General features: G+C 43.2%; 1 protein-coding gene across 1 annotated transcript in view; it reads right to left on the reverse strand.

Annotated features, from left to right (window-relative positions):
- cip2a (cellular inhibitor of PP2A) overlaps positions 1-1044 on the reverse strand; it is an 18401-nt gene that overhangs the window by 4466 nt on the left and 12891 nt on the right. Inside the window, exons 12-13 of the mRNA XM_013915765.1 lie at positions 305-421; positions 65-181 (exon numbers count right to left, since the gene is read on the reverse strand). Of these exons, the coding sequence (XP_013771219.1) occupies positions 65-181; positions 305-421 (234 nt within the window). The remainder of the gene's footprint in view (positions 1-64; positions 182-304; positions 422-1044) is intronic.

Genomic DNA, 1044 nt, shown 5'->3' on the forward strand with positions numbered 1-1044 from the left:
CGATTCACAGAACTATTAAATATTTCTGGATAAAAATGTGTAGTTTGGATCATGAGACTCACACGAACGAGGGGAAGTCTGGGAGGGGAGTGGCTTCAAACAGCAGAGAGAGCCCGGTCTGCACACGGTCTCTGTGGTGGGACGTGAGGGCCAGAGAGAGCGGCGTCACAATCCTCTGGTCCTGAGGGATAAAACAGAGAGAATAACGGCTCGTTTCAACTGAACACAAAACCCTGCGTGCACTAAAAACATGCAGTCAGTGAGAATGTACGGAAGGTAAATAACGTCAGCCTGTATGTAATACCTGCAGCATCCTGTAGAAGCTGGTCTCCATGTCCTTCACATGCTGTCTCAGTTTGCTCATCAACTCCAGGGTCTTCAGCAGAGCTTCTGCACACACCTGACTGAAACCACACACACACTTTAATATCTTAAAATACCTCAAAAGTAGTTAGAAAACTTCCATCAGCTAAATTAACTCAACATCATAACGTAACATTATGTCTATGAGTTCTTTAATTCATCATGAAAAGCTGATTTAAGTTGTTTCAGGATCAGGGTGGCAGCTGACTTTTCAAACTTACATTTGTGCCTGAATGTTATTTGCAGCTCTGTGGGAAGGAAGCATTTTAAGGCCTTTCTAAGTATGTGAGTGGGCAAACGCCTTCGCTTAAATCCTGTTATTAATAGTAACAATACTAAGTATAGAGTGATCCATTTCACATGTGTCTGTTAAGTCACAGACACATCTATACTGGTGGTGTAAAGTAGCCCGTGTCAGTTGTTCTTTTGATGCACAGACTGCAGCTCTCTGAACGTCGTCTGTGCAGTCTGCACGCCAGCTGCAGAGGTCTGCAAGTGTGGTGTCCTTTTAAAAGGGCCTCATTACATTAGTTTCAGCGTTAAGTTTAATATGTTATTGTATGAAGGACAGTCTTGGGTCTGTAGACAGCCAATGACTCAATAAACACGCCCACCAAAGCCTCATCAGCTAAGTTATGATACCAAACTGTACCAGATTAACAAGCAGTAACACTGAGGATA

The sequence above is a fragment of the Pundamilia nyererei genome, unplaced genomic scaffold, assembly GCF_000239375.1.
Source record: "Pundamilia nyererei isolate P.nyererei 1_Seehausen unplaced genomic scaffold, PunNye1.0 scaffold00361, whole genome shotgun sequence".
NCBI classification, from domain to species: Eukaryota; Metazoa; Chordata; class Actinopteri; order Cichliformes; family Cichlidae; genus Pundamilia; species Pundamilia nyererei.